At 41.1% G+C, this 20,128-nt stretch overlaps 1 protein-coding gene across 5 annotated transcripts in view; it reads right to left on the bottom strand.

Annotated features, from left to right (window-relative positions):
* Nucleotides 1–20,128, bottom strand: part of ADAMTSL1 (ADAMTS like 1) — a 482,116-nt gene that overhangs the window by 3,154 nt on the left and 458,834 nt on the right. For all 5 annotated transcript variants that reach the window (XM_069777337.1, XM_069777336.1, XM_069777338.1 and 2 more), the window contains 5 exons: nt 9,743–9,943; nt 8,512–8,692; nt 5,562–5,769; nt 2,377–2,486; nt 1,181–1,401 (listed from right to left, as the gene is read on the bottom strand). In XM_069777337.1, coding sequence (XP_069633438.1) covers nt 1,181–1,401; nt 2,377–2,486; nt 5,562–5,769; nt 8,512–8,692; nt 9,743–9,943 — 921 coding nt within the window. The remainder of the gene's footprint in view (nt 1–1,180; nt 1,402–2,376; nt 2,487–5,561; nt 5,770–8,511; nt 8,693–9,742; nt 9,944–20,128) is intronic.

Here is a 20,128-nt window from a genome sequence, read left to right as displayed (position 1 = left end):
TGTTGAGTTTTTTGCACATGTGTTGCAAAACACAGCCCAGGTTGAAGATGTTAAGACACTTTTTGAACTCCACTAGGACTTATTTGGTCCTCCTGGCATCATTTGGACAGTTTTTGAGGCCTGCAGCCTCCTGCTTTTGAGCTCCAGATTGGAAAATTGTCCCATATCCCTGCAAAACCTTGGGGGTGTGTTGTTGCCCAAGGGAGTCCCACTTCCCATGCTAGGGCTGGAGAGGGGGATCATCACAGGGCAGTTGTACAACCCCTTCCAGTACTGTCTGTGTCAGATAACTCCATGGTTGTCTAGATGTGGGACATTTCTGTGCAGCAGGAAGAAGCTAGAGTGACAGCAAAAGTCTTGCTTGGTACCTGTAAGCTCCCTCAACCCTTCCACTTCCATTAGGGTACCCCAAACTCAGCTCATGGGTTTGGACCTATGGAGTCTGCTTTGCCTCTACTAGGAGGGAGTGTCAGAGTTGGCACAGCTGTAGGCAAGCGCAAGTGGGTTCTTCTGCTGCTTCTATGACGATTGCACAGCAACCGGCTTGCATGCTAGAGGGTGGGATCTGCCCATCAAAATCAGCACGTGATGTGGGAGCTGGGGCAAATGAAAAGATAGTGATTTAAACTTGCGCTGCCTCGTGTTTCCCAAGTGGACATTGCCATAGCAGGGCATTTTTTCCAAAGAGACACATCATCTGTTCTTTTTTGTTTGGTTTTCTTTTTTTTTTTTTTTTTTAATATTTGCAACTTTTCTAGTCCTTTGGCAGGCCAAATTAGTTGCTTGTCACCTGAAAGGAAGCAGCCTCCAGTCCAGGAATTCCTATCATCAACCTACCCACTGGATTTAGACTTACTGTATTTTAACTATAGCCAGCAGTCTGTGATTCGCGTTTTTCTTTCTGTCTGTACCATCAATGGAAAGTTAAGACTGCATCAGCCTTTTCACACGCTATTAGCAAGGGGACACAATCCCAGCACTAGCACTGTTGCCACCAAACCACAATGGGCATCATTCCCCACTGGGGCGCTGAGTTTTGGACATTGCGTTTTGCACATGTTTGGGCTGGAGGTTCCCCAGTATGCCCAGCAGCAAGGTCCACTGCTACATTTCTGAGAGATGGCTCTGCTTATTCCCTCTGCCCGCTGCTGCACTGCTGCCCCTCCTCTCAGTAAAGTACCGTTTTCACAGGGTGTGATGTTGCAGCGCTGCCAGTTTGCTGGCCGTGGCCTCCAGGAGCAGTGATGTTCCAGCACAGGCTTGTTGGTGCGGACGTGCACGCAGTCCACACGCCGGGACTGGAAGCCGTAGTTTCCGCATGTAGCTGTGCAAACGGTCCACAGGCTGACCCTCCAGTGCACACCGCAGATGTCACTCCAGCAGTTCTGGGTGCTCAGTGGCCTGTGGGCAGGAGGGAGGGAGGCATGACCTGTCATCATGTTGCCCAGCGAGCACCGCACACCGCTCCGGGTGTCATGCAAGCTCTGGGGACAGCAAGCCTTGCATATCCCAAACATAGTTTGATCAGAGCACCATATGGGTCAGGTCTTCAATGGGTGCAAGGTGAGGAAACTGCACTGCACTGAAAGGCAGTTTGTAACTGCACTCAAGGACCAGACCCTCAGTGGGCACACACTGGTATAGCACTACTGGAGCTAAATGACCATTTGAAATATTTGAGGATTTGGCCAAAATGGCCTTTCCATGAAGTGCCAAACCAGAGGTCCACTGAAAAGATGTAATGAGTGAAGTGGTGACCCAGCAGGGCTTTATAAGTTTTTATGGCTTTACAGCCAGTGGGAACAAAACCAATTCTTTGAAACCCTCCTTTTCCCTTCAATGCATTCTAACACAAGATCCATCAGCATACTTGGTTCCCACTTATTTGTCACACAGATAATGAAAACACAAGCGGGAGCCAAAAAGCCAATTATATTAATTTTCAGTCATGATCAGGCATGATTTGCATACCTAAGTCTCATGTAAAGTAAGTATGTCTTTACAATGTTGACAGTGGAGTTTATCTGCAGGAAAACAAAAGCTGTGGAGTCCCTTTTTTTCCCCAGTTAGAGCTTGTGTTTAAATAAGAGAGAAGGAGACTGGCAGCTTAGGAACATATAGCACAGCCTTTCAGTTACAATTTGGCATGCCTAGAAGACTTTCCAGTTGTTGGCCAACTAGTGTTTTTTTCTGGGGCTCACAGGAACCAATAGTGTAGCCTGGGCTTAAGCTTGGTGAGATTTGTACCACGCAAATGTATAGGTTGCAGCATGACCTCTTTGTTACACAGGGGAAACCCAAAAGTTGTCAGTTAAGTCACCATTCCACATCTCTGCAAAGGGTAGTGGTTTCAGACATAAGGGATTCCTGTCCTACCTTGGTAAGGCACTGCATTGATCAGATGACACAGTAGTCCCATCTTTGGTCTGGCAAAATACCTGCCTGTGCTGTACAGCCAGTCGAGGCCCAATGCAAGGCCCGTTACACTGTGAACACAGAAAAATCACTTAAGGCAGGACATGTTCCCCTTCCATAAGACTGCTGGTGAAATAAAGTGCATACTGCTGTGCAGTGACTGTTGAGCTTTTGAGCACTTCCTGCAGCTCTGCAGGCTTTGAAGGCTGAGCATGCAGTCACCTTCTGCCCTACCTCACTCCCCTCCAGCATCATTAAAACTGCATTTCTATATCAGCTCTGTAGATTCATTACCTCTCCTCTTCAATAGTTCCATTTTAAATACATATCTGTTAGGGCAAATAAAGTACTCTCATGTCATTAGCCAAGAGCCTGTGAACCTACAGGAATACATTCCTTTTACTGTGCATTTTGCAGCTTGTACTATCACAATTTATGGGCAAATAATTAATAACCAAGAATGCATTGAACCAAGAACATATTCCACTCAATTTAATAATTTAAAAGCATTGCAGGACAATAAACAAATGCAGCAAACATGACGAACACAGTAGATCTGCAAGCTTGCTCCAATATGGAGGTTATCCTAACCTATTCAAGGTTAGCAATCACATACTTACTGTTTAACCCTTCTAATCCCCTGCTGCAATTAAATCATAATTAGCTATAGGTATGAAGTATGTATTTGTGTTCTTTTAAAATTATACCAACTGTTAGGAAACAGATTGTTTTTCTAAGTATCTGGAAATTATATTCAAGAAAAACTGAGGGTTGAAGAAAGGGACCTTAGTGTGAGGGAGGAATTTTTGCCAGGGAGGGGCTGCTGACCGATCCCTCTGCCCCCTCCACCCCCTCATCAGTAGAAGTCCTATTCCACACTACCATACACTCCTCACATAATACTCCCTTCCCACTGCTATTTCTTCCCTCCCTGACAATTGGGAGAGAGAAGCAGTGACTGCCAGGTTTCCAGTTGCTCCCAGTTAACCCCCTCATTGAGCAAGGTGGATGGCAATGTCGTTGGTTGGAGTATGTGGAGCACTTCTGCGATATTGGCAGAGGCTAGCAGTCCTCATGCCCAGCAAGTCTGAGTCACTAGTTTTAAAACACTAAGGGATTACACAGTGGAGCTTAAAATGCCACTAACATTAAATGAAGGAAAGGAATTCATTCTAGAAGTGGGGTCAGGGTAGGTAGTCTGTTTATTTTCTCTGTGAGTTCAGAAAGTTGGTCACTACGTGTGGGCAACATGGACCTGATACCCCATGATATCACCAAGAAGGTCACTGATCCATTGAGCCACTGAGCCAGTGGTATGTTTCTAACCGTAGTTAGATAACAGTCTTCTGGCTTGGAGACTGAGCTGTATAGAATCATGTGGGACTTGATTTTTTTTTTTTAACTTAGATAGAAGAAATATTATATTATAATGCACAGACGTTAGGTCTAACAAATTAATTCACACGTCTTTGATTGTCTCAGCTGAGTATGATGTCATGAGGAACAATGTAGCCCATAAAGATCTACAAAATAAGGATGAGGTAATTGTTTTTTTGCAAGGACAATCCAGTCTTTACCTGGAATTCCACAGGGAGTGAAAATTTGCTTCTTTCATATCGAAGGATAATTCCAAGCTTTACTCATAATACAATAACTCAATCACCTTTCATGAGAGAGATTTCCAAAATACACAGGCAAGAGTTAAATGAAGTTGCTTTCAAGTAGTGAACAATAACAAGTTCTAGTAGCTGAAGATGTTTTTTGCTACCAACACCATAATAAAACCTGGTGCAGCGCAATGTGTGGTGCATATTACCCCAAGCAGGTACAGAATGCATGTTGTTATTAATAATAAACTATCATATTACTCTAACCTCTAATACAATGAGATAGCATTTGCTGTTGTTTTCATACTGACTTACCACACGCTAATTAGAAAAGGAGGCAAAATATTTCATGATAGCTCACTATATGTCAAGACTGATAGTTATTACTCTGGGTAATTATTTTCTTAGCCTCTTTTTTGAATGGTAAGAAGCCTCACTTCTATACCTTTACCTGACTTATCATTTCAATTAGATGTATGACTACTTTGATTTTATCAGACTGCTTTTTCTTTTTCCCATTGAAAATGTTCATTTCACCAGAAGTGATGTCAAAGTAGTATCGGTATCTGGCTTTAACCTCTAGCAAAATTGCCTTTTGTGGTTTTAACACTGTCTCTCATTCACCCTGGAATGCTGTATCCCCATGTGAATTGCCACTCTGGAGACCTTAGGGCTAAAATCTGTGAATTTCTACCCCTAAGTCTGGACTGTAGTGGACTCATCAACCTTCACATATGGCTCAGCCAAGGTGAATGGGGAGAAAAGGAAGGAAAGCACATAGTGATGACTGGCCCCAGGTTATAATTGACTACATATTGACAAGTGCCTTTTCAGGAAATCTCATAGCTCACAGAAAGACAAACTGTTCTGTGGATTCCCACAATAAAGCAATTTAACTCTAAATACTTTGAACATTGGGTATCTATGGAGTGAAGCTTTTTAACATCCGATCATTGCGTGAAGCTGCAAGGAGAGAATTTGAAGATCTACAAAACAGCATGAAGTAGCCTGAAAACACTTTTAGCCCTCCATTCTGCTTTTCAACATGAAGCAAATCAGGAAAGCTCCCACTTCTTGGTGTTCTCAGGAAGCATCAGCAACTTTGTAAAACTGGATTATTGTACAACCCCACTGCCCCAAACCTATCACAATCATCAGTCCTGACTCCTGCCAGCCAAAACTGAAACACACTCACTGGGTGGTAAGGGGAATTAAGATCTGGAGAATGCTATTTCCCAGATGTGTTACTGTCACTACAAAGAGGAGCTGCAGAACTTTCCACTGGGGATGATACAGGGGTCTGCAGTAAAAGGCCTGCTCACAAGCAGCATTTCTAGGGATTGCAGGAAGCTACAGAAATCCAAGCATGCAGTGCATCAAATACAGAGTTGAAAGAGCTGAGTAACTTAGTTGCCTCCTCAAAAGCCGGCAGACCCTAACCTAAAGATACCAGGGTGCAAAATCACTCCTCTCATTTTCTGCTACTTTTTTCTAGCCCACACTATGAGGCTGTCCTTGGACTGCTGGCTTCTTCCTTACCTGGCTCCAGGAGGAGGCCACCCACTCCACACAGGGCTGTCTGTTACAGCTCTGTGTGTCCACAGGGTGCTTGGACACCTGGGCACAAGCCTCATTTGACATTGGGACAGAGCTGCCTTTCGCTGTCAGGCGCTGACATGTCACTCGCCGCATCTGGATGCCTCCGCCACAGCTCCGTGTGCAAGGAGACCATGATGTTACCATCCATCTGTGAAAGAAAGACGAACAGGTCAGGGAGTAGGTATGTGCCACCACCATTTGCAGGATCACTGGTGTCAACAGGTCTTTATGTATTGGATGAAAGAAAGGCAACAATGGCTTGGTTCATTTAGGGTGTGATTCTGGAAGGTGCTGAGTGCCTCCGCCTCTCATAGTAGTCACTGAAAACTGCTCAGAGGATGAAAGGTAAGAAAAGAGCACATTTTTCATCACATTGTCTTTCTCAAGGCTCTTTGAGCCCAGAATTCATTTTTCTAGCCCTTAAGGCTGTTTCTAAAGGCTCAGTAAATATTTCTAGGCCAGGCACAGGGAGTCGGGCATGGCTGCTCTTACACCACTGTGCCATGGAGGCCTTGGTCACAGACTACAGTCACAACACCAGCAATGACTAGCCCATTTACACCCCTTTATAGGGAAAACTATCTCTGTAAAGTTGCTGGAGTACCTCACAGGCCACTTTGAACTTGCTGCTGACAGAATAGCCAAAACTCACAGGCCACTTTGAACTTGCTACTGACAGAATAGCCAAAAGCCTGCTAGGTCCTGCTGGTGTCTGCCTGCTTTGTTATGCCCCTGACAGCTGGGATAATCCAGAAAAGCCTGAAGGTTGCTCAGGGATGCGGCCGGTGCACAGTCAGTCCAGGGACAAAGGACACCTTTCTTCTTTCCTCCTGAGCTCAGACCATGCATTCACCAGCTGAGGCTGAGGCTCTGAACCCCTATGGGCTACGGTTTAAGAAATCCAGTCTAACTAGTAAAAAGCCTGTAGCAACAGCAAATAATAGTCCAGGTCCAAGCTCTTGCCAAGATGGATGATACATTTTGTCTCTTTAAGGATCATTAAGTGAAACACTCGTACAGTTGGTTTTGGTAGGGAGGTAGGTAGGAACGGGAAGGATGTAACTGATTACTAGTCTCCTGAAGAGTTTTATGGTCAAGTCAGCAGTTTGCTTCATTAATTTTCAGGATACTTGGCAGGATTTGTGTGTTATTGGGAGGAAAATAGTGCCTATCACATCCCACACCAGCAGTGTTTATGATTACTTTACAAAATAGGCAATAGGCGTTCTCCAGTCCCATGGAGAGGCATCCATTGTTATTACTCAGTCTTCTGTGGGTGATTAACTCCTGTGGTCACAGAAACATGTATATACACAAACACAGTCCCAACATGGAAAACAAAAACACTGTTACTTTTTTTCATGCAGTTTGGTGAGGTTGAATCTGAAGTTTCCACACCCCTCGTAAAGCTCTGCTCTGCATTTCAATCAACTTTTATTTCCAAGCTTACACCTCAGCAGCTTTTTGGGAGCTGAGGGAGGATTGTGGGTTGTGTTACAGTTCAGGGAAGGTATAAAAAGACATAAACCATTCCCATGTAATTTACTGCCATCACCAAGGAAAACTGCTGCTAATGAGCATGTTTCATATTTCACCAAATCTCTTTTGGTTTCCTTCTTATGACTCAGCTGGCAACTCAGAAAACATTTCCCTGCAAAGAGGGGTAGGAATATATTTTAAAAGGTAATTAAACAGAACCTTGCCATATATCCAAGACACAGCAAGAGTGGTAACTCTGGCCGCTTACTTCTCATCGGGTTGCTTAACACCTCTCATTGCCTCAGCTTAGAGTCTCTTTTTTAATACAAGTCCCAAATGACCGTTGAATCAGAGAAGTTGTACTAAATCTCTCTTGAGATCCTGACTACTTTTAAGTGCTTGTTTACTGAAACACACCATGTCCACAGTGGAAATAAGGGAGAGGAGGGAGTAAAACCCCAGAAAAATATGGAAAAACACATTTACACATCTCAGCTAAGGAGGCACTGAATTACAGAAGTAGGACATTTTTAACATGGAGAGAGTATAACACTACACCCACTCTCTGGATAGGCACTCAGGATATATTCTTTGCACCAAAGGTTGTCAAAGAAGGAAAGTGTTTTGTGTGGGGAGGAAGCAGCAGAGGAAGACCTAAGTGTAGTCAGAAGTCCTTCAAGTTGTCCTGGTTCCATTTTGTTTAACAGTAAGTGAAAAACAGGGGATTACAGGAGCAGAGTTACAATCCCAAGGAAACCACAAGCCAGCAATCTGCAAAAGGAGGCAGAACTCAGTCTGACACCCCTTCACACCCACTAGAACTGATGGGATGTGCCCATTTTACAAAAGACATTTCCACTCTGCTAAGGGAGTTCTTCGCAGCTGCAGCTACCGTCCTACCCGTATTGATGTTCATTCAGGCTACACAAGAACTCAGAATAAAACGCCCAAATAGCTGCTAAACCTAGCTTTTTGTCTATTAGATTGTTGGGATAAACTGGAATGAAACTATGTGGAACACAAAAAAGGTTCTTGGGTGATAGAACTCCCATATGTACAGACCTCAGAACAGGCATAACATTTACATCCAACATAGGGTGAGGCTGGAATCACCCGAGACAACTCAAGCTGTGAGCTTTGCTAATAAAGAGTAGACAATAGCCTCTCTATTATTTTCTAACCTAATTACTGAAGTAATAAACTGTCTTTCTACCACGTACCGTCAATGTTTTCCACAAATCTTGCTATAAATTCCCAACTGTCTAGGTTAAGCATTCATAAATTCCCTTTTAGCCATGACTTTTCTTCAGACAGGCACCAGAGAGTCTACCATGGCATGATGTCCAGTGCAAAGAACTCTTCAAGCACCTTTTAAAAGCATGTATGACATTTTAACATGAGACAGACGAACCGTGAAGGGCAGTCTCTCCTGTTGCATGCGATGGGCTGCAGGGCTGGCTTGGGCTTCTCTTTGCAGTGGGATATGTTGACTTCAGCCCCATCCAGTAAGCACCTCAGCTGGGGCAGCTGCACCCCTTTGTGGCCACAGGAAGCCGAACAAGCCACCAGCTTGTCCACTGACCACAGGTATTCTGCCAAAAAGCATAGGAGAGACATGTTAACACTCAAAACCTGCCAGCAAGAGACCCTTAGAAAAGAAAGAGTCAGAGATGTTTTCCAGGATGAAATACTTGGACTCGGAGTCTCATGTGAAGGGAAGATGCCTACTCCTACAAGGCACCAGGCAATGAACAAAGAAGGAACACGATTCCAGCTGATGTAAGCCACTGACCATCCTTGGTGCAACAAACCCCATTTTTTGGTGCTTAGAAGCATCAGGCATGCAAAGTGAATTACAAGGCAGAGCAGTTAAGTGAAGCCAGATGCCAGTGTTGAAGGACATTTCATCTATATTTTTAAAGGGATGTGATTTAGTGAAGATGTGGTTAACTGCAGTTGCCAGCTGTATCTACGATTCTATGATCATACAACAGTGTGTTTCTCACTGGGTAGATCACACAGATCACCAATCCTGAAGATGAATAGGTGAGTTCCAACACACTTAAAATTTTATGGCAAAATTTAAGAAGTCAAATTCTTCTCCACTCCATCCCTGACAAATGGAGCAACGAAAGCTGCATTTTCTGTTCCAACCCATCTGCACTGCTCTGTTCTGTGGCTTCATCACCTTCAGCTTATTTCTAGGGTAAATATAACAGCTGCAGCATTTTCACAAGTGAAAGGTTTTCAAGCAAGAAGAGACTGTGAAACACTGACTAGCAAATTAACAGAGGGGCTTCTAATTTTAGGGGTTCAAACTGTGACACTGTCTTGAATTTCTGGACAAGAAAATTGTCTAGACTCAACAAGCGTAAGTATAGCTTGAATCAGTAAGGTGTGTTTTATGCTCAGCAGGCCAGAAATAGCAGGTGTCATTTTGGTAAAGTGAAACCTAAGACACTATAAGGTACCTGGTAGTCCTGCAAATCTATATCCATAGCAGTAAACCATCAAAACATCTATTTCTGGCTGCACATGGCAGCCCTGGCTTCAGAGAGGAGAAATCCAGGATGAGAAAGGCAGTGCAGGGGAGTCCATGGCAAGAGCTTCACAGGGCAGCAGGACTGAAACTGGAAAGTTACCTTGTATAGCCAGGGATGTTTTTTGCATGAGTGAGCCAGCCTCATTCTGAGCAAGGCAGCTGAATTCACCATCAGGAGCATCACTGATGTTGAGTATCTGAAGAATCCGGCCTGCTGCCAGGAGGTGATGCCGCACACTGAGAGGCTCACCAGAGTAAAGCCAGGTGATGTTCGGGGTTGGATGACCATCCACAGCACAACCTAAACACCAGGGACATGAAAGAAACCTGCTGAGTACTGAACTTGCTGCAAAATTACATGCTCTGAAGTGGTCAAAATTATGGGAAAAAGTCAATTCCATCCGATTTTCTCATAATGAAAAATAGGAATACTGTGGTAATAAATACCTTCTCATTAGCTGAAAAAAAAATTATCCAAAAGCCAGTTAATCAGCCATGAAAATCTCAGATCAGCTTGGAAATATTTATATCAAGCCTTCTAAAGTTTCCATTATTTTGGATCATCATAATTTTAGTATTGAGGAAAGTGGGATAGGGAGGTTACACACCTAGCATAAGCTCAAGGAGCACACTTGAACAAACAATACAAACAGAACTTGGTCTCCAAACCTCCTATTTAAATCACAGGGCCTTCTTCCTCTCTTGTTTTTTACATTAAGAATCAGAAGTTCTTGTTACACAGAAGTTTACACGAAATTTTTGTTACACAAAAAACTGTTGAAGAAACAAAGTGATAAAATCAACCTTTTAGAGGATTTTTGCAACAGCAATGGACAATTCTCCAAGCAACAACCAACCAAAACCAGCAACTGAAAAACCCCTGCTGTTCTGAAGCATTGTACAGGTATGCCTATGGATCATCATCACAGCTGATGAGGTTTAGGTTCACAGTGAGTTCTTTGCGTGCTGAGCTGAGGGAGAGTATCTGTAAGATACTATTTCCTGTGGTCCTCATACCATCTGAACACTTTGCCAGTCTCATGATGAATTGCAGAAGATTCGTGAGACTTGCATAGCCTGGGAAAGATAGCTAAGTTGCCTTATGTATTTCCTGGGGAAAAAGAAAGAACTAGGCAATTTTTGTGGTGCAGCCATCCACACCAATTGCAGGGGTGGGGGACCCAGAAAAGCCAAGTGCAAGGGGTGGCATATATTACTTGGACTGCTTGTGGGTTAGGCTAGTCCTGCACTTCCAAGAGTCTCACTGATACATGAAAAGTCTGGCTAAGTTTCTGTGAATGCAATCTATACTGATTGTTAGTTTGTTATACTGCAACTTTACACTGTTTTGTGTATATTAGTACGTATGTGTAATGAATGACTTTACCGTATACAAAATCCCTTCTGAAAGAAGTGTATTATAAAAAAACCCATAACATGTATACATGAACATTCACACTAGCACTGTTCAAAAAGAATGGGGTAAAAAAAGGAAGAGTACAAATTTAAAATACTAAAAGATGGAAGACTGTTCTAAGATTAAGGAATAATTCTATCAGCTGATATTTCTGCATTTTCATCTCCATGTTATTTGATTATTATTTATTATTCACTGAAACAAATAAGGATGTTGAATATAATGCCTTTGTAGCTGCATTACACAGTGAAGAGACACTGGAATGTGACATTTTTGTTACTGTTCTTCCTTTCATTCTTGCCCGTCCACTTGAGGAGTTCCTCAACCAACATATACTGAGCAAGTACTGTTACTACAAGAGAGGTAAGATGATTTATAGTTGCTGCAATCAAGATTTTATTTAAATATACATTTTTTCCTTAAGAACTTATCTACACCTTACTGAGGTGCCTATCACTGCAAGAATAAAAATACCATTTTCATTAATCTGCCCAGGAAGGCTGAACAGTTTGATTTCCAACCATCATTAAGACCAAAGCCTTGAGACTTGAGGAGCACATTACTTGGTTTAGGGACCCTTGCTACCCTTCTTTTGACCTTGGTCACACCCCTAAACTAACACTAGGGATTGGGCTGCTGTAGTCTTTACTCATCTGCCTTTAGCCACTAACCATATCTCCAATTATATTATTCCTATGGCAGAAGATGCTGCCTTGCCCACAAAATTTGAAGCTTTCTTGCTCATACAAAGCAGAACTCATACAAGATGGAAAAAGCCAGTGGTGAACCGTGGCACATCCCAGCCATTTTTCATGCTGAGAGGTAGATCCAGGCACAGGGAAGACCCCATCTGCCGTGCCGGAGGATAAATATTGGGCCTCTCACTCACTGGTGCAGTGGCTACATGGGGTCTTTCTGTGTCCCCTGTTGCTGGCAAGCCCTGCCTGCATCCACAGTGGGGAAGGGTGTGGGCTGGATAAAGCTGCCCTTTGGGGCTGGTTCACTCTGTGAGAAATAGGTATTACAGACAGCAAGGGCTCCCTGGCAGAAGGTGAGTGACGTACACAGTAGGCTCTGCAGTTGTAGTGCCGATGTTTCACTGGCAAAGAACTAGTTAATGCAGCTAAGTATTAAAAAAGAAGGAAAAAGGGAAGAAAAAAGCAGAATGAGAGTGTGCACACTGCTCACAGTGGTCTCCCCTTTTCCCTTTCCTCACTTTTATTTATAAGGGTGAAGAGTCTTTGCTATTTGTTTTAATTTTCTTGGCAAGATCTAATGCAGTTTTACCCATGGCAGTTCTCTCCCCAGCGCTCACTTCCTGACCACAAAGGCACAGCTCTCTTTGCTGCTCAGTCCTTTTTCCTATTTCTGTAAGCTCTCTATTTATTCCTGCTGTGCTTCACTTTGCATTATTCCTTTAGTCCTGAAGTACTAATATGTCTTTTCCTACTCTTGAGCTGAAAAACAACTCACTCAATTTCCAAGATACTCATTCTCAAGTAAATGAGTAATGTGAAAGATTTAAGCCTCATAGGTTTAAGGCTGCCTAAGTTAAAACCAATGGAAAACAAAGGAATGTACAGGAAATGGACAAACTTAACAATAAGTGGCTGTATGAGTTTTGCCTACAGTATTCTAATTTCTTATAGTTTGCTTGTCTTTTAAGATAATTGCAGGGGTTTCCACAGGTCAGCACATAGCCATGACAACTGACAAAGACATGCTGTGAGCTCAGTTATACTGTTTGCATTGCAAACAGTCTGCACAGGATAAATGAACAAAGCAGAAAGGTCAGTCTGATGTTAAACACAGAGGAACTGAAATGGACTTCAGTGTGCAAATGGTCCTAGTTTGTGCCTGTTTTTCTTTAAAAATTTTATTATCAGGCAAACAATATAGTCTTCCTAGTACTGACTATTTTACTTGCCTTGTATATTATTTCTTCTTCCAAAATGTATATATAAAATATTAGCTAAAGGAACAGCCAGTAATCAATAATATGGAGGAAAAAACCCGAACTCTATTCCCTAGATACATTCTACCACTGAGTAATTATTACTTTTTTTAACACTTAACAATAAAACTTTACTAACACCTATGAGACTCATATGTAAAGGATGCTCCCCATTTGTGTATGCAGAACAAGCATCAATCACATTTCACAAGTGATATTTCCTATATGTTTCCCATGTGTATGGATGCATAAGCTGTGGGATAATGTTTTGTGCATATTCAGTGAGAACCAGAGTACAATAAAAAAACATGTTCCATTAATATCCCCTTCTCATCTCCCAGCAATAATTTTAATACCATTTAATGCAGATTACCAACACCTATTCTCTATTTCCTCCAATCCCAGTGGACTTTGACTGCTTTATCATTCTAAATCTCAATACCTGTCCCTTTAACACCTGAGAAAGAAAAACTGGCTTTGTTTCCAGACAGCACAGCTATTGCAGAGCTTTAGTGCATCAGAACCTTTGGGAAGGCAAGGAAGGAACATTTTCTGGGGTCTGTTTCTGAGCAGTGAAAGTTCTGGCATGAAAGGGCCCTTCTCCTTCAGTCCTTAACTAGAGAAAGAAAATATTGCCTTCAGCCTCCCTTCCAAAGTCTACTGTGACTCTGAATTCATTCAAAGCCAGGATGAGTCACAGATGGGCAAAAGCTGGAGATACAAACAAAAATCTAATAAAAATTACATCTTCTAGTAGGGAAAGTGTTAGTATTTCAAGGGTTACAAGCGTGTATTTGGAAAGGTAAGACCAATGTTTCACAACAATGCTAATAAATTCTTGAGAGAAAAGAATAAATGCAGAGCGCAGGCCAAATTCAGCTCCTCATTATACCTCTGCAACACTTCCTGTATGACTGTAGCTGCAGAAAGACTTCAGGCTACTGTGCTAACGCTAAGACAACAAAATATGAAGCATGCATCACTCTTTCACTTGCAGACTTGAATGACAGAAAAAAACAAATGCAAAGGCTATTGATTTTAGATTCTTTTTTTTAGCAGCCTGATACCTTAAATCAGCAGAACTGCATGGAAAGCAACGGTGAAAACATCAAACAAATTTTGCAAGTACTAAATACAGTTTGTAGTACAAATAAAAAAAACCAAAACAGCATTGCCTTTAAAAAAGATATCTATTCTTAAAATATAGATTATTTTCATGCATTCATATCTGTCTAACAAATAGCTCTGTAACTTGCTACTGACCTGCTGATTAATCCCAGGCAGTATGTCTAATAGTTATTAAAGATGGAATCTGAATGAAGACTTCAGGTCAAGATGAGGCAGTTACTTTGAAATGTCTTTAAACAAAATAGTTCTGCAGTCCGAGCTCAACAAAGTACTTAGCTTTCCAACTGCAGCCCTGAAACTGCTGTGCCATGGGAGTTAAGCTCAGCTTTTCCATTATCCCAGTAGCTCACCAAGGCACATGGAGGTGCATGCTGTCTTACCTGAGGCCAAGCCATATGCCAGCAATGGAGCTGGAAATAAAACTCTTGTTTTCTTAGTCTCAGGCCAACACTTTCATCTTTGAAAATTATTTCCTATTTAAGACATCAGTCTGGATAGCATAGCCTGGATATAAACTGTAGTATGCAGTTTGGATCCATTGGTATTAATATTCAACTACCTTCTTGAACCTTAAAGTGCAGTTTTACACTGTCACTATTCATCAGTGATCACACTCCTTGCAAACTAGGCAAATGTTTGTGCTGTGTTAGTTCAAAATACTTTGAATCAACAAAAAAAAAGGCTGAATTTGAAAAAAAAGTAAGCATCCCAGTTTGTTAGGGACTGCATGTTTCAGGACATCACAAAGTACAATAAATGTACAAAGTACAATAAATCACAAAGTACAATAAATGTAGCACAGAAAGTCCACAGAAAATTTCAGCTAGACTTAAAACCCAGAAGGCCTATGACCCTGCTTCTGGAAGTCACAGATATGTACCTATCCAAACATAAAATTGGGAGATGAAAGTTGATTGCCAACTACTGTCTGAAATGCCTGGCAAAGGAGGAAAGAAGGGATTTGGCAGCAGAATTATTAACTATATTAAAATGGAAACAAAGCAAGCTAAAAAAAAATAAAATATCTGTGATTCTGCATATATTTTACCGAACTCAGAAACGTGTGGTAGACCACAATACACTGTGTTAAAGTGATAAATATAATGCAGCTATAGGATTTGAAATATGGCAGCATTCCACCCTAATCTCTACATTCAAAGAATTAAAGTATACTTTCAAAACAGAAACAAGATTAAGGATGAAATGAAGAAAAAATGCTTGGAACAAAATGTAGAGAAGCCACAGATCAGCGTGAATAGATACAAGCTTGATGCTGAGCTACTACGTTGTAGTTCACACTGTACTACTGTGTTCACACTACGCAGGTGGGATCAGACTGGCACAGAGAAATACTTAGCCAATTTTCTGTCATACCTGATTTTCTCCTTAAGCGACTGAAATGAGAAATGCATGTTAAGCCTAACTGACTTAAATTTAATTCAGTCCTGTATCTAACATAAGGAAGAAAATTTCACAGCATGTATTCAACTTTTAAAAATGCTATCAAACCAAATGAAGATAGGTAAGATCATGTCTGAAAGTCATATGTATGTAAAACCTGTTTTGCTGAAGTGGCAAAACTAAGAGACAAGTCTTTATAGTTTGTCTTATGGGGAAAGATTTTTCAATATAGTACGAAGTGGAAATTTAAACAGACACTTAACTTGTTTTTGTTATGCAAATTAATTCTCAGTGCTTTCATATACTGAATGAAATAAAACTTAGAAAAGGGAATGTGATCCTGAATATCCCCAAAAGAAAGAATTAATGTTAATGTAAGTACAACCTTTATTTTTAATAGTTTAAAGGAGGTCAAATGAACATAAACTTATGCTAGACAAGAAAAGCCATGTATTTAGGAATTCTTGAAATAGGCCAATTCAGCTGATGACAGTAGCATTTTAAAAAAAGAACGTATTCTAAATTACTATTTATGGCTCCAAAGGAGCAGTTGAAACTTATTGTACCAAACATATGACATGGTTTTTAAACAGTTCTCAAAACACCTAAACTGGTTACCCAATGCCACACAGGTTGTTGTTATTAGATATCATTTACATAGCATTGTAAATGTACACCATATTCAGCAAAAATTGAGTTAGGCCCATTCTCTGCCCCACAGAGGCTGTAAAAGAAGTTCCCAAATATATGCCACATGGTTGGGCCAGTAAAAAAGCAAGGAGATTTTCAAGCTGTGGCAGTAATACTGTTTTCTAAAAATGACTCTGACAACAGGAATGCTACACACCGAGAATCTTGTATTAATAAGGACTGGGCCGAAAACAATCACCAATGGCAAATCATGAAACCAAAGCCTACCAGAATGGATACAGTATGCTGAAATGACCTCCTGAGCTAGCTCTGATGGGTTTATTCAGTGCATGACAAAAATGGAAAAGGAATACCCTTCTGCCCCACCATTCCTACAGTTCCAGGTTAACTGTACAAGTACATTTATAGGAGAAAAATAACACTCAAAAGAGGTACGTGGAGCAAGCACTGAACAACAGTACAGCACAAGGAGTTCAACAAAAGGCAGAGCAAGAGCTAGCACATAATGTAATGACCAGCCCAAGCTGTGAAGGTCACGTGCTGCTGTAGAAGCCTTTCTGTATTTCTTAAGCTGATAACATCCTAAAACATCAGAAGCTCAGGAAACTTCCTGTGGCACAAGAAAAATAACAAACGCAGAGAGCAGAGGAGGTGGAGGGCAGATAGGTGCAGGAAAGCCAGTGCTGCTCACTCAAGGGAGGCTGTTACTTCTGTCCTATTAACAATGTGCTTTAGCCTTTTGGGAGAGGTTTTGAGAAACAACACGAAGGGAGAGGGTGCTTCAAAATTTAGAATGCGTAAGTCCTTTAGTCAACAGGTCAGAAATCCCACAGTGTTTGAAAACTCCCTTAACGCTACTCCAGAGCAAAGCTTAAGTTGTGCAAGAGGCTAAAAGATCTTTTATGTGAAGGAGCTGGCCAAATGACAGGTCTCCAGACTGGGATACCTGCAGCAAGCCTGACACCCCTAGTTTTTTACCAGAACTTGCCTTGGTGGAGCCCTGCATCATTCGTATCTATGTTAGAACAGAATCTAGGTCACTGATTCTGGAAAAGCTTAGAGACACAAGTTCAAGGGCTGCAACTCTTACCACAACCCCCAAATTAAACAGATGTTGCCCCAGAGGTCAGTGATACTATTTTATGTGGCAGCATTCTGGACCGCTGCTGTAGATCACTGGTTTTCAGATTAACTAATTCATGGCACCAACCAGCAGGCAGGAAAAAAACCCAAGGGAGCAGATTGCCTAGAGGACCTTGCTCTTTCGACTCTGCTTTCAGAGCCTGGCAGCAGCAGGACTAGTGTCTGATTGTCTGAAAAACAAACACGATCAGTGTGGTCAAAATGTTCAACCAAGCAGAGATATCATCACGTACTGTATACACTGAAATGTACACAGTACACATATGCAAATGAAAAGCCACACATTTCAATGAAATGCTACCGTGTAGTCTGAGGTAGAAGGAAGATACTGCAGCACCGTATGAACTTTATACAGTATTTAGAATGTAATCAGTGTGATAGAGTCTGAAGAATTAATTGCAATGATAATGGCATACTCTTGATATCCATTTTAATTCTCATCTTTATAGAAATATCACTTACCTGGGGATTCTCCTAAATAGTGTGACAAGGCAGAATTTTCACTGAGACAAAAATGGAAGGGAATGGAAAACACAATTAACAGGACAGATTATCCCATGAATGTACCTGGTGCTTTATCCTCATCACAGTGGAAGTATTATTAGTGTAAAATAAAGTTGCTAAAAAAATATTCTTTAGCATTAGAACTACTCAAATGTGATGCCAATTTATTACAGACGGTGAAGAGGAAAACAATGATGTGCAAAATAACTTCTCAGACAGTCATAATTTTACCAGACTCCTACTGCACAACTTCTGCAGCTGTCTTTTTCCTTAGGGGAGCACAGACACTGGTTTAATCATAATTACTCATGAGTATTCTCTTTGCTGACTCTGTGCAGATTGTAAATTATTTTGTATTTTGCATTTCTGCTTCCATTTTAATGCAGCAGTAATTCCCAAAACCTAGGAAAATGTAGAGCCGGCTTATGGTAGAGAGGGGAAGAGCAAAAGGGAGTAAAGGAAAACTTATGTTTCAAGAACATATACTTTTGCTCTTGAGTATATCACCAAACTTTGTAAGAAATTTGTACTGGTAAGATCAGCTGTATTCATCTGGATCTTTTATTGCTTTTTACACTGATTTTGAACAAGTATTAGACCCATGTTTACAGACGTTATGGCTCAAAAGCAAGATACATAGCAAGGAATAGCAGCACTATCTTCTCTGGCTCTGCTGAAAGAGTTTGGCCCTGATCATGGCATCAGTCTATCTGTATGATCTGTTTCTTCTCCTAAAGTACTCAGCGGCACAGCATTTGACTCACTATAATGCACTGCAGAACATTCAAAAAGTTCTAGGTTAATTTTTCTGTTCAGTGCCACATCTAGATAACCCTTAAATCTGCAGGTAGGCAAATACTAGCCACAGACTTGAAGTGGTCCCCTCTGGGGGAAAAAAAAAAAAAAAAAAAGACTGAAAACCCTCCTGAAATTTGGGCCTTGGCTCTAATGCAGTTGGCACTCTCAGAATAAGTAATTTATTGATACTCAAAAGGCTGGCCATTGCAAGCAAGGTGGCTATCATAATTATAGTTTTCCATTCTGTTTTCTGGGACTTCTGAGCATCTAAGTGACTCTTACTAGAAAATGAGGGGGATATACTATTGCCAGTAAAAGAAAAATGAGAGGAAATACTAGTTTTGGTAAGGGCAATCATTTGCATCTTTTAAGTGAAAGGTTTTTGTTATTACTTTGTTTTAAAAACAGCTTCATCACTAAATAACATTGGTGTTTGCAGAACAGGAATTTGTAGTCCAGCTCTTCATCTTCTGAAGCAGCAGTGAAATTGGCAGCTAAGCTGCTCTAACTCTGTGGTCATTGGGGATAATGTATAAAAACAGAAAGAAATCTGCTTTCTAGGACTTTGTTTGCAGTGCTGGCAGTCAGTAAAATCATGTTCTGATTTGTGAAGTGAGTAAATTTGATATGGAAGTCTGCAGGGAGACCACAATAAATATGGAGCAGCAGTACTTCCTTTTTTTACAATTGACTGTACTTTTTCTGGTCATGAAAAAGTTCACTTTACAGTTATTTTCAGTATCTCCTACAAATTGGGACTTTTTTTTGCTAAATACACAAAATTGGATAGAGGTAGTGTAGCCTGGAAAAGTGAAAATTCAGAGTCCTAAGCTGTGGGTGACAGCAGATTCCCAGTGAACAAACTGGAGAATACGTAATCCAAGAGATAAAAGGGATGGGAACCAGATTCCAAATAATTTCCTAGGATTTTCCCCACAGGTTCACTCATATCTTCAGATTCCCTAGAATAACCATTATGCTCCAGGATTTGCATTGTGTTCCTGTCATCCAAAGAATAAAAACAGAATAAAGGGCAAGAATTTACATAATGATGGCATCTCGTCTTTTGATCAAAAAAATTGCTGCAATTTTTTTTTGCCAAAATGTGAACATTTCATCAGGATACAGTGAGGCTACGAAGGTATCACAGTAGTCCATGATAAATTTAGCCACTGCACTGGAAGACTGTGAGAAGACTAAATTTGGGAGTAAAAATAGAGTCTTTGATTGTAATCCATACTGATATTAGTGTACAGAGTAAAGTAGATGTAGATTTAAAAAAAAAAATCTAAGAGATGAGTCCTTTTTTTTTGCAGTAATGCTTATCATCACTGTGGATGAATCCAAATTCTTTGGTATGACTACAGACAACGTATTTAAATAACATACATAGAAGCTGAATGCTTTGTGTGTTTGTTTCAGTGATACAACATGATGCAGCACACTGGACTGTAGCTTTCTAATTGATTGCGTAGCCCATTCCATGCTGA

Source organism: Haliaeetus albicilla, chromosome Z (genome assembly GCF_947461875.1).
Source record: "Haliaeetus albicilla chromosome Z, bHalAlb1.1, whole genome shotgun sequence".
Taxonomy (NCBI): Eukaryota; Metazoa; Chordata; class Aves; order Accipitriformes; family Accipitridae; genus Haliaeetus; species Haliaeetus albicilla.
The sequence above is the reverse complement of the archived record's forward strand: the minus strand, read 5'-3'. Positions and strand labels throughout refer to the sequence as shown.